This window comes from Erythrolamprus reginae, chromosome 2 (genome assembly GCF_031021105.1).
Source record: "Erythrolamprus reginae isolate rEryReg1 chromosome 2, rEryReg1.hap1, whole genome shotgun sequence".
Lineage (NCBI taxonomy): Eukaryota > Metazoa > Chordata > Lepidosauria > Squamata > Dipsadidae > Erythrolamprus > Erythrolamprus reginae.
In genome coordinates this window covers 285169806-285179645 of record NC_091951.1, presented here as the reverse complement: position 1 = coordinate 285179645, position 9840 = coordinate 285169806, and the positions used below count along the sequence as shown (strand labels likewise).

Genomic DNA, 9840 nt, shown 5'->3' with positions numbered 1-9840 from the left:
TTTTTTGTAAGCCAAAGCAACCCTTACATAAGCGCTGATACCATATCACAAGATCCTTCTTCATTAGTTGCATAGTTTTATTGCTTTTGGATAATGCTTAAAACATTACTTTTATTTCAATAGCATTTCAAGATACTTAACTTAACGAGTCTACGAAGAGGGGCGGCATACAAAAAAACCCTTAGCTTTCCAAATTTTATTTATTTAAGGATTTTATTCAGTCAACCTGTCAGCAACATCATGAGATATGAATTTTACAAGAGAAGAACTAATACCAATGCAACCTCCCAAAATTGCTGTAAGTGTGAGGGAGCTGTTATATAACCATTTCTTTGCAAGATACACAACTTAGTTTGTGAAGGTTAATTGTTTGCTGTTTTTCCAAGCCAATTGAATCTTCATGTCTCTAGTCTGAATGGTGTGCTTTCCAGGTGCAGCATGTAAAGTAATTGTATAAATGGGATAGCAACAGTATGTGAATTGGGGTTGCATGAACAACCAAGTGCACAACCAAGAGCACTGTGTGAGGCTTTGAATGTTTCAAAGATTTCCCATTCCTGCCCTAGTTAAATATACTGGGAAAAAACCCTTCTATATGCTTCTAGCTATTTTTTTTCAGTAGAAGTTTTAACTTCTACAGATGAAAAAAAAGGCTAAATTTTCACTTTGTAATGACAGCCTTACCTTGTAACGCAGACCATCCCAACTACGGGAAAGCAAGCAAGTCCAACCCTCTTAACTTTTCCACATTAATCAAGCTTACCTAGAAGCTACCATCTACCTGGATTTCATCAATAATACAAACAGCAGTGGAGCATTTCTCAATCTGGTCAATGATTGCTCAGCTTTGAAGAAATAAATTAATAGAGCAATGCAGCTGATTTTATGATCCAGAGTATTTATACCCAAAAGTTAAGCTTTAGCAAGTAACTGCATTAGACAATGAACTTTTCAATTGTTTGCTGCACAAGAAAGCAAAGACAGATAAATTATAACTTTATTAAAACTAATTTTATTATTAAACTAGTATATATTTTAAATCAACATGCAAAAATATTGCATTTTCAAGAATTATATTACTTTTATAAAGTTTTTATCTTTGCAAATATAAAGGGCTTGCATAGATTTAAGATAGCACTCTTTTAAAGAGCTAAATGTACACATATTAAATAAATTAGCAATTTTATCAAATTAGCAATTTGATAATCAATTATCAATGATTTAATTTTAAGTGCTTTTGTCTCTTCTATGTAATAAAAGTATAAATAGCAACAATATAGAAGGGAGAACTATGAAAGATTCAGATATGTCTAATTATTCCAGCCATGTAGGATTCAAAATTAAGGAACTCAACATTAAAAAGGGAGAGTGATTTCCCCTCTAAGTTTAGTTGCAGATAGCAAAGATATTGTTTTTTAAAGTCTGAAAATACCATTTTGGTTCAGATACAAAAATTCTGAAAGATATCAGCCCCCTGGAGCCAGTTTTGAAAGCAATTGAGCCCTCTTTCACGAATCTGTTTTCTCCCTTTATCGGTAATGACCTCTCCAGTTTGTTTAACAATCACAAGTTTGGGAATAGCTGTTATGTTGTATTTCTTCTTCAATTCACTGTAAAAAAAAGAGGGAAAATTGGCTATATTATGTGCATATAAGTAAATGAACAATCAGACCTGTCACCATTTGTCCATAACTCTGACATTTGTCTATAACTGATTTTGAAAGCATAATCATTAAGGACCACCTGAGTCCTTAATGCTTAAGAAGATGCTATTTCATCTTTTTTCTCCAAATATGTCTTGAAAAGTTGTACTCAAACAACTTGTATTTTAATTTGACTAGTACTAAACAGAGCATTACAAAACATTTCAGACTTGCCTCCACAACATGCCTCCTCTACTGGCATGAGTGGGAAGGGCCAATCCCAGTGTTCCTCAAGTGCCTTTAATCATGTTAATATATGCAAGGAGAGTTAAGAATATTTCTGAGTTGTAAGAGAAAACATCCTAAAACCCATGATTGGTATGAAAGCTTGCAAGTTAAATTAGCTTGTAAATTAGGAAAATAAAATGGTGAGCTGGAATCAACTCCTTCCAGAGATTCACACCGCCCCCACCCTCCTGGCCTTTCGTAAGGTTTTAAAAATTCACCTTTGCCGACAGGCCTGTCGCTGCTGAGCACTGGAATCCTGCTCCAGCTGATGATATGAGCACATGAATGTGATAGGATTAATGTGGGTGCTTGTTTTTTTAAATAATCTTGGGGGTTTAGAATTAGATTTTTATATTTGGGTTTTCTCATCTGTTGTATTTTATATTATTCTTGTTTTGTAAGCTGCCCTGAGCTTACAGAGAAGGGCGGCATAGAAATCCAAACAAAGAGACAAACAAATAATAAATTAATAAAGATAAAATAAAATGATATTGAAATGACAAGGAAATATATTAAGGCATGATGCAGCTACACAAAAAGTATTTATTAACCTGATGAGCCAGTATTCACAGAATCAATGTAAATAGAATTCTGCTTTATTTTTGCGCAAATCGAAGAAGACCCATCTGTAGGTTATTGTCAACGATATAGAACACCGATCTTGACTATCCTGACTAAACATTCTGCTCTCTGTTCTATTTAAGGTAAAGGTAACTTACTCAGCTCTTTCTATTCTATCTAAGAGTAAAGGTTAAGCTAGCACAATATAATCAATTGTTCACCTATACGCTTGACATGACCTGTCTGTATATTAACCAATTACCGTATTGTTACTAGTTAGCTATCTGGGGTAAACCAATCATTGTAATTGTGCACACAAGAAGATTACTATAGGAATAAACAAAGCTGATTGAGAATAGAGACTTCTTAGCTCGGGAAGCTTTGCTCAAGAATCACCTCTATGTGTCCATGATTGCTACAGCCCTCTGCTGACCATTTCAACTTCAGCAAAAAGGAAGAACCCAAGAGTCATGGTTATGTTTTAATTTTTATACTTTTTGCTCAAAGCAGCACAAGGGCACAGTCTCGCTCACTAGTTATTTATCGTTTCCTGGGTGTACTGATCTGGACTCCTGCCCAGACAGATTCTGCCCATAGCTATAAGGTAAATGTCACACTACTGTACTTCTCTGTAATGGGCCCACTTGCAATATTTCCTAGAACTGTTTACCGATCACATCTCTTAATCAAACTAATGCCTTCTCTAAGTAGTCTAGGCCTTCTGCAGTTTCTAGAAATTACTGTGGTTGATTCTTATCTGTGATTTCGCATCTGGCAATCGCTGGCAAACTTCAGTATCTCTGATTTCGGTTGCTGTTTTGCTGAATCTTTACAAAAAGATTCTGTTTAACTAGCATTTAGTTGGCTACTGAGTAACTTAACACATAGTTTTACCTGAAGTTCTTTTATAACCTAAATTTGAAGTCCGTTTCACTGGACTTCACTTATTCTATCGCAGAAAATAGATGACTATTTTAGAAAAAAAAGACAATTGAGAATTATAGAACAAAGACAAATTATGAATGGACCATAACATAACACAATAATAAGAAAAGTTTAAAAATAGATCAGGAAAGGTGCCTGGATCAAATGGATTATCAATCTTGTATTACAAGACAGGTATTTTGAGAATAAACCTTTGCAGCCTCTACAAAACACAATGAACTCTATCTGCAAGGAGGAAGGATGGCAGAGACTTGGAAAGAGGCTAATGCATATTCATATCTAAAGGTGGGCAAGATTTGATTTTAGCAAGAAACTAAAGACCAATATTGTTATTGAACAAGGATTATAAAATATTTATAAAGATTTTAGCTGAAAAATTAAAAATAGTTTTATAATAATTTTTTCATGATGATCAAGTAGGTTTTTACCTAAAGGACAATTTCCTCAGTTGACTCTGGGGAACATGAAGATGCCTTGCCAGCATGACATTGCCTGTGGTTCAATTTAAAGTTGACACAAGGTAAAGTTGTACTTGGCTATTTCAGTTTTAAGGTAGTTGGTTTTCTCTCATCCCAATATAATTTTTATCATAAATACAGTCTGGCACACATCATTAAAAATCTGGTTTCAGATACAGTCAGGGATTAAGATCTTTTTAGTTCCGGTTGGTACTTTAAGCTATTGTCACCTGGGCACTAAAAATTGCCCCCCATTGCCACTTTGGCAGAAAGGATAATGCTAGAAGTGTGTTGGATATTTTGGAATATTTAGAACAACGTAATGAAATACAAGCTGCACAATGGAGGTGTTATTTTTTAGATACAGTGAAGGCATTTGACAAACTGAACTTTTTTGTTTCAAGAATTTTGAAGAGAACTTTATAAGAGGGGAAATCAATTTATATTTCATAAATAGCATAAATAGTGGTATGTGGAAGCTTAACCAAACCCAGACTTTTAAAAAGGGACAAGGCAAGGTTGCCCACTGTCGCCTCTTCTGTTAATAACACAGATTTTAAAATTAAGAAAAAGATAAAATAGTTTGGTATTATTATGACAAATGAGAATTGCATGTTATTTTTAGAAATGGAATGGAGTTAAAAAGGACATACACAGAAATTTCAATTTCTCTGATTAAGATGAAAGTTTCACCTAGAATGTTATTTTTGTTTCAGACAATCCCTTGACAACTGATGTATCCTCTAAAAATGCCAGATATATCTAAATTTGCATGGGGGGGGGAACATCAAGAGTTAGGTATAAGGTATTTCAAGATGCAAAGAAAAGAGAATTCGCTCTACCAGATTTGATTATATTTTGCAGTCTGCTCTTTAACTTGGATAACTAGTACAATGGTACCTCTTCTTACGAACGCCTCTTCATACGAACTTTTCGAGATACGAACCCAGTGTTTAAGATTTGTTTGCCTCTTCTTATGAACCATTTTCACCTTACGAACCCCAGCCCGGGTGCATGGGCTCTCTTACTGCGCATGCGCTCTCTTACTGACGCAGAGATTCACCTGCCTTGTGACTGCCACTGCAGGGATTTTCCATTTGCTTGCTGCCCCCACCGGGATTCTCCGACTCCAGATTACCAACATCGACTGTTGCCAGCCAAAGCAAAGAGGGAGGGAAAGAGAGAGGGAGACAGAGAGGAGGGAGGGAGGGAGAGTCATACACACACAGAGAAGGAGGGCAAGAGAGAGATGGAGAGGGGGAAAAAGAAACGGGGAGAAAGAGAAGGAGAAAGAGAGGAAGGGAAAGAGAGGATTGAGTGAGTGTGTGTGTGTGTGTGAGAGAGAGAGAGAGAGAGGCTGACTGCCTCTCCTTTGCAATGACACCCGAAGCTGCCTGGCTCCTGTGCTTCGCCGGAGCTGTTGCTCCCCCCGACTGAGCGTGTTTTCGGGGTGCGCTGGGCTGGCCCTCAGGAAACCCGGGTGGGGGCTATCCATCCATCATTTATCCATCCATCCATCCATCCATCCATCCATCCATCCATCTATATGTCCGGAGGCGGAGCATCCCAGCAGTGCCAGCAAGCGGGGGGAAGCAAAGGGGGATCCCTGCAGAATGACAGGGGCTTCAGATGGATGTCAAGCATGAAATGCAGGCATTCCCAGCAGGGGGAAGCAAAGGGGGATCCCTTCAGCAGAATGACAGGCACTTCGGCCAGCAACGGAAGTCCGAAAGAGGAGCATGCCAGCGGTGCTGGCAAGAGGGGGGGAAGCAAAGGGGGATCCCTGCAGCAGAATGATAGGTGCTTCGGACGCATGGCAAGCACGAAATGCAGGGATTTCCAGCGGGGCGGGGGGGAGGAAAGGGGAATCCCTACAGCAGAATGACAGGCGCTTCGGCCAGCAATGGAAGTCCAGAGGTGGAGCATCCCAGAGGCGCCAGCAAGCGGGGGGAAGCAAACGGTGAGTTTTGGGATGAGTTTGCACGCATTGTTTCCTTTTACATTGATTCCTATGGGAAAAATTGCTTCTTCTTATGAACTTTTCTACTTATGAACCTAGTCACGGAACGAATTAAGTTCATAAATAGAGGTATCACTGTATATAAAGGCACTTTGAATTTAGGATGGAAATGTGAACAATATGAAGAAATGTTTTGTTGTATGGTGGATATGTAAATAACAAAAAAAAACCCCAAATCTGTCTTTCTGTGAACAACTTGCTGTGCAGTGATGGCTGAGAAAAAAAAGGCAGAACAGAAAAAAACAAAGAGAAAAGGAAGTTTGCACCTGAACAACTTTTGGATTAGTCCTGCCTTACCATTGTAAACACATGGCCTTCAAATTAGTGAGCTCTATGGGAACATTGCTTTCCAAATAAGAATGATACCTGGTTCTGGATTTAAAGAAGACCACAACCAAATTCATCAGCTAGTAAGTTGTTCTCTGTTTTTAGCCTTATCATTTCTCAGGCAACCTTCATTTTACTATATCCAAACTAGTGGGAAAAGGGAAAGTCTGGGTTTAAAAGCATTGAAAAGAAATATCAATGTATTATTATAATGTGACGAGAACTATTAATCTAGTAAATGTGATCCCATGAAGAATTGCAAGAAATGGGGAACTATACCTTAACAGAATATAGTATTCCGCGCTGTTGTTTATATGCCCATTTATTTGCAAAGGAACAGTGAACCAAATAAAGACACTTCTGGGTTGATCTCCATGCTGTGAAGCTTCAAAATGTATCCCAGATTGTAGGAAAATCTGGAGGCTAAAAGGAGTTCAGGAGCTATTATCTCTGATAAGATTTTGCACAAGGGTAACATTAATCTTTCTGATTGCAAGCTCTCTGTCGTACCTAGCAGCAAAAACGCCCTCCACATAGCGGTGTAAAATCTTTGGGCTAATGTTAATGACTTGACTAAGTGAGAATTATATGACTGCCTGAAAATAATGGATGATTACTGGTTCGAGTGCCTTGGGCATCCTGGCTTCTTTCTTTAGTGCCAATTTTTTAAAATATATATATTATTTCCTTCCATCAGAAGAGTTAAATCTGAAGAACAGATTACTAAATTCTGGCCAATAGTCACATATTTTATTCTCTTTCTTTTCAACCTATACTGACATATACTTTGGGGAACCATTTATCACATATGCATGTGTAGAAACGGTTAGGCATTTTAAAAAATAATAAAATGAATGCACCACAACACACTTATTTGCTTCTGAATATAACACTACTCCAGTAGAGACAGAATGATACCCTGATAGGGCTCTTTTTTGTTGGAAAACTTTACAGAGTGCTGAGGGCTGTGGGCAGAGGAAGAGTAAAGAAAGCTAGAAGGAATACAAGAATTTGGTATGATGAATAAATACTAGACCAGAACTTGTGAAACAGCTATTCAAAAATAAAGGATATTCTCAACCATCCAGGTCATTGATCTGGTTTTTCAAAAAGGCATCTAGACTTCCTTTGGGTATTTTTTTCATTTGAAAACTTCTTGCTTCATATTCAAGAAGCTTCTTCAATTCTGAAGAATCAGTTCTAAAATTAAGAATCTTTTTGGATGAGAAGTGAAACTTTCTCAAAGAGTAAAATAAACAAGAAAGTTCACTTTTGGGACAGCCATTGAAAGCACTTTGGACACAGCTCCATTTAGTCCCTTCATTTGCATGTCATCTCATTTGAACTAAAGGTAAGTCCTCAACTAACGACTACAATTGAGCCCAAAATTTCTGTTGTTAAGTGAGACATTTGTTAAGTGAGTTTTGCCCCATTTTACAACCTTTCTTAACCCAGTTCTTAAGTGAATCACTGCAATTGTTAAGTCAGTAACAAGGTTCGCCACCATTGCAGTAACAAGATTATTAAGTGAACCTGACTTCCCTATTGACTTTGCTTGTCAGAGGTCACCAAAGGTGATCACATGATCTAGGGATATTGCATCCCTCATAAATATTAAGTTGGCAAACATCTGCATTTTGATCACATGACCATAAGGGGGATGCCTCAACTGTCATAAGTATGAAAAACTATCATAAATCACATTTCTCCCCAGTGCTGTTGTAACTTTGAACGGCCACTAAAAGAACTATTGTAAGACCAAGCTACCCAGTAGTGGATTACTATTGGTACAGTAGAGGATGGCGCATTGGTGCCATACAGTGCTCTGCATGCGCAGCTTCAGTTCTCTTGTGTACGTGCACATGCATCCCAGCATATTTTTGCTTCGTGCGCATGCACAGAAGCAAAATCTCACAAGGGGATGCGTATGTGTGAAATTTTGGCAATTTTTGGCTTCTGCGCATATATGGAAGCAAAAAACCCCCCACCAAAATCTTTCTCACGCATCGTCCCCTTGTGAGATTTCAATGTGTTTTTGCTTCCTGCGCAGAAACAAAAATAGGCTGGGATGCATACACACGCACAGCGTACTGCTAGGAGCAGTAATGGCAATCCATCCCTGGGGATACCCGTATTATTTTTGTGCCTTTCGAATGGACTGGATTACAAGTCCCATAATTCCTTCCCTACTATTTCAATTATGGAACATGTCGAGACCCAGCCATCTGAAAGGCGCCAAATCAGAGGAGCTGACCGAAAAGTTGCCTGTTCAACTCTAACAAACTACCGATGGGGGGACGGGGTTTCACCCCCCCCCCCCCCAATCCAACTCACTTCTTAAGCGGGTCGTGGAAAGGCAAGGCCAGCCAGGCCGGGTGCATCTTGCCCATGAAGCTCGCCATTTCTTCCCGACAGCGGTCGGAGGAGATGAAGACGATCTGGAAAGGGGCCGGATGAGGGACGGCATCCATCAATGCGCTGTAGAAGTCGCACAGCGTCGGGGTAAAGTCCCTGCAGAGGGAGCACCAGGAGGCCGAAAAGTACAAGCCCACGAGTTTGTTCTCCAACGCTTGTTCGGGGTCCACGTAGGCGCCCTCCAGGTTCATGAGGATCCGCCCGCTGAACAAATCCACCATGCTGAGAAGAGCGGAGGAGCAGGCGAGCGAGCGGCCGCCCGGAGGATACTACAGCGCTTTTGAGGAGCTTTACGTAGGAAGCGAAGGAGTCAACAGCAGGACGGGCGGCCCTTGAATGGCTGACGCCCACACCCGCAAAAACATCCACGGGATAACTTTTCCCCCCGAGGGCGGGAAAAAAATGATCGCCGCTCCTCTTTTCTCGCTACTGCTAACTCTGCCAAGGAGCCTATCTTGCCTAGGAGGCGACTCGAGGCGCGAGAAGAAATAAGCGAGGCGGCTCTTCGGATCCGACCTCAGCCTAAAAACAGCCCTGAGGAAAAATTAAAAGCCCCAACCCCTGAGGGAGAGAGGCAGGCATGTAGGCGGGAAGAAAGCAAATGGACGTCTGTCTCCGAGAATCCGATGAGCGGGATTAAAGGCTTTGCGAATGGATTCGCCTCAGCTATAAATGGATGTCGACGGTTTTTTTTAGAGCCCGAAAGCCAGACTTAAAGAAGAGCCGTTGGGAAAGCTCGCATCTTCTCGAGAATATTCCCCAGGCCCGATAGCGTTGCACCACGACGGGCCGCGTCTCTGTGGAGAAGACGGGAGCGACAAGTGTAACCAAGTTTAACAGGTGCCTTTCAAATCCAATTCCACGATAGGCCGCAGCGCGAGGTCGACTCCAGCGCTCAGTCCTACAAAATGTGGGGGCAGAAGGAAGCTTGTTAGGAGCGGGACTGAAGTGTACCGGAAAACAGGATGGTTTTGCACTAGACCAGCATCTCCAAGCCTGGAGTACAAATACCCCAGTAATCTTCCCAGGAGGTTTTTTTTCCCAGCCAGGGACTTTGCCAACTATAAAGCATTCTCAATCAGCATAACCACTTTTGATGAGAACTGGGAACAATAAGAAGGACTGGTTGAGGTTAATTGGAGGAAAGATCAGAAGCAACGTGAGAAAATATTATTTGACTGAA

General features: G+C 40.2%; 1 protein-coding gene across 1 annotated transcript; it reads right to left on the bottom strand.

The window, feature by feature from the left end:
* Positions 1-203: 203 nt before the first annotated feature.
* On the bottom strand, positions 204-8965 carry NXNL2 (nucleoredoxin like 2). Its single transcript, XM_070736288.1, has 2 exons — positions 8577-8965; positions 204-1610 (listed from the first exon to the last, which is right to left on the bottom strand). The coding sequence occupies exons 1-2, from the start codon at positions 8876-8878 to the stop codon at positions 1442-1444; spliced, it is 471 nt and encodes a 156-aa protein (XP_070592389.1). The 5' UTR covers positions 8879-8965; the 3' UTR covers positions 204-1441.
* Positions 8966-9840: the final 875 nt, after the last annotated feature.

What these genes read in the sequence shown, in the direction of transcription:
- NXNL2 (XM_070736288.1), bottom strand. Translation starts at nt 8,878, where the DNA reads ATGGTGGATTTGTTCAGCGGGCGGATCCTCATGAACCTGGAGGGCGCC. An exon ending in TTCCACGACCCGCTTAAGAA is followed by an intron (nt 1,611 to 8,576) that starts GTGAGTTGGATT and finishes TTTTTTTTACAG; the next exon opens with TGAATTGAAGAAGAAATACA.